Source organism: Xiphias gladius, unplaced genomic scaffold (assembly GCF_016859285.1).
Source record: "Xiphias gladius isolate SHS-SW01 ecotype Sanya breed wild unplaced genomic scaffold, ASM1685928v1 HiC_scaffold_839, whole genome shotgun sequence".
NCBI classification, from domain to species: domain Eukaryota; kingdom Metazoa; phylum Chordata; class Actinopteri; order Istiophoriformes; family Xiphiidae; genus Xiphias; species Xiphias gladius.
The window spans coordinates 1-3,000 of record NW_024402562.1 but is presented as its reverse complement, the minus strand read 5'-3'; the positions used below and the strand labels follow the sequence as shown (position 1 = coordinate 3,000).

The 3,000-nt window shown below is 39.5% G+C and overlaps 1 protein-coding gene across 1 annotated transcript; it reads left to right on the top strand.

Annotated features, from left to right (window-relative positions):
* Positions 1-92: 92 nt before the first annotated feature.
* Positions 93-2,862, top strand: LOC120787928 (procollagen galactosyltransferase 2-like; the record flags this gene model as incomplete). Its single annotated transcript, XM_040123417.1, has 3 exons — positions 93-297; positions 2,268-2,387; positions 2,789-2,862. Coding segments are annotated over 3 exons (399 nt in total), but the record flags the coding sequence as incomplete, so codon positions are not given.
* Positions 2,863-3,000: the final 138 nt, after the last annotated feature.

Sequence of the window (3,000 nt, the reverse complement as noted above, 5' to 3'; positions counted from 1 at the left end):
ACAGTTTAAACTTTAATTTATCCATCTGTCCATGCATCAGCTAGATTTATTACTTCAACCTGGTGTCATTCATCTACCTTTCTCGCTGTAAGGGTTACTATAAGAGAACCCCCGACTACCATCCAATCAGGGAGTGGAAGCGACTCGGCTGCTTCCCTGTTCCCATGGTGCACAGCACCTTCCTATTAGACCTGCGTCGTGAATCCAGCCGGGACCTGGCCTTCTACCCCCCTCACCCAGATTACAGCTGGGCATTTGATGACATCATGGTGTTTGCTTTCTCAGCACGTCAAGCAGGTCAGTTTGAAACCTTCAACTTGCAACAATCTACCAGATTTGTAGCAGGGATGGAAATGCCTCCTGACAGCTTCACTTTGATGAAGTGAAAATCATCAGTGACTTAATTAATTCATTAGTAGCTGATTGCATACTGTTTCATGCACATGTGTCAGATTAAGGCAGATGAGGGAGCGCAGGGATAAATGGATTCGTGTGTGTTTCTTGACTGTGCTTGTGGGCATTTGTAAGTGTGCAACAATACCAGTGTTGGTAGATTTGTGTGTGTGTGTGTGTGTGATGTAAGTAATCATCCACTGGGAACAAACAGTACCATTAATCCTTCCAACAAGAGTGTCTGGCATACGTCTTCCAACTCAGTAAACAGTAAACACATAAAAGAATTTGCACAAACACTAGCAGACATTCATAGAAACACACAGGCAGAGTTTTTTCCATCTCACAAATTTGTTTCCGTATTTACGCCAATTCATTACAGTACATGCAATCATGCAGCATTTAAGTGAAAATATCTAACTTTGTGACAGAAGAGCATTCATGACAGAAGAGAGAATCATGCATTCTTCTTACAAATGAAAAGTTGAATTCATAAGCAATTAAAAATGCACCATTGTTCAATTCAACACACTCAGGATGTTTCTGCTCCAGTGTTGCTTGGTCTGGTAGACTAGTAGCTTATGGTGAGTAATATTAGCTAATGCTGGCAAATGTTTGTACAATGTTGTTGTACTGACTTTCTCTACTTCTGCTACTGTTAACAGTCACTATTATCCTGTGAATGTTACCTGCATGCACAGTGGCTGCTTTTCAGTAAAAGTTAAATAGGCTTGCCATAAACAAACATATTTGAACACATATCATGCATAAGTGAAAAAAAAAAAATCTGAAATATAAGAAGTACAAATGTTTGATTAAAAAATAAAATTCCAATAACTTAAACATGTCATCAGTTGAAGCACAATCAAATTGAATAATAAAGTGATGAAATGGAGCCCAATTTAAATTTTACACAAAAATTATGGATATTTCTTACATTGTACCATGTATATTTACAGCAGCAGCCTCTAGTGGGTTGATTGTGAATAGCTTTGACATTGTTCTTGCTCTAGCTAACAGGAGCTAACTGGCTAAACACTTGAAAAAAGGCATTTTAAAAGTAAAATGTTTGTATTGAAATGAAAATGATACCTTTTAAAAAAACTAAATATAACTTTGAAAATAAGAATGACAAAATAACATTTCGTAACTAGAGTGGCACTCAGAGAGCGCAGACCTCCACCGAGGCCAATGTCAAACAACATACACCAGACTTCAGAGAAAAAAATTAAAATTCAACCTAAATTATCTGCATCTGCCCCAGAATTTAATGGGTTCTTCCTTGGCCCATTCTCCATTTCTCCACCGGGTTCGATGCAAATCGGTTCTGTACTTTTTGCCCAATCCTGCTGACAGATAAATAAACAAACCAACAAACAGACACGGGTGAAAACATACCTCTTTAGTGGAGGTAATAATGAGTTAAGTTTTAATATTTTCTTCAGTTTCATTGATTGTTGCTTCATTTATAAATATTTAAACAATTTATTCACATGATTATTTATTTCACGTCTTTTTTATTTATTATTATTATTTATTTAATAATTTATTGGGCACTTTCGGGGTTCCATACTCCAGTCAGCCACTGAGTATCACATTGTCCTAACAGGAACACTTGTTCATTTACTGGCTGAGCTGAATGAAAAACAATAACACTTTGAGGGTCATCGAGCAGTTTTTCTGTTGCGAGTGTTTTTATTTACTTCCACATAACATGCAGGCTACAGTGTGATGCTCACACATGTGGCGCGAGGTATGAGTACCCACAGGTGGTCTATTTTGCATGTTTATTTGAAAATGCTTGGGTCAAGATGTTGTATTTACACAACCCTACGTGTACATGTGTGTGCGTGCATGTGTTTGTGTGTTCCCAGGTGTGCAGATGTATGTGTGTAACAGAGAACACTACGGTTTCCTGCCTGTCCCTCTCAAGGCACAGCAAAATGTTGAAGATGAAAGTGAGAGTTTCATACACACCATCACGGAGGCTTTGAGTGAGTACACACACACACACACACACACACACACACACACACTCTCCAGCTGTTGTGACTTAACAATATGCTGCTCCTTGATAACTTCACCTCTCAAATTTGTTTCTTCTCCTTCTTGACCTCCACGACCCTCCTTGATTGCCCCCTGTCAGCCCTCTTCGCTATAATCCCCCTCCAATGTAATGTCTCCCCATCTCTTCCTCCCCTCTCTCTGTTTATTCAACCCCCACCTCCCTCTCATTTTTCTGTCCTCCTTTGGCCTCCTTTACTGCGCTTCTCTCAGCTCAGATTTTAAATAAAGTAAATGAAATAAACCACCACAATCCAGGGGAAATTCAGTCGTTCTCTAATCCTGTTTTTTTTGTTTTTACCCTTTGCCTACTTCCTCTCTCTGTCAACAGTTGACCACGACATTGAGGCCTCTGAGCACCTGTACTCTCCGCCCTCACAGCAGGACAAGATGGGCTTTGATGAAGTGAGTTATGAGTGTGCTAGATCTGCCTGGAGGAGCAGGAGATCAACAACTTCTGTACCTCTGTAAATTTACTGTTTATAAGCAACTCCCATTTCCTTTTTTTGACCCGGTTTGCTTCCTTTTCTTATGTCCCCAAGT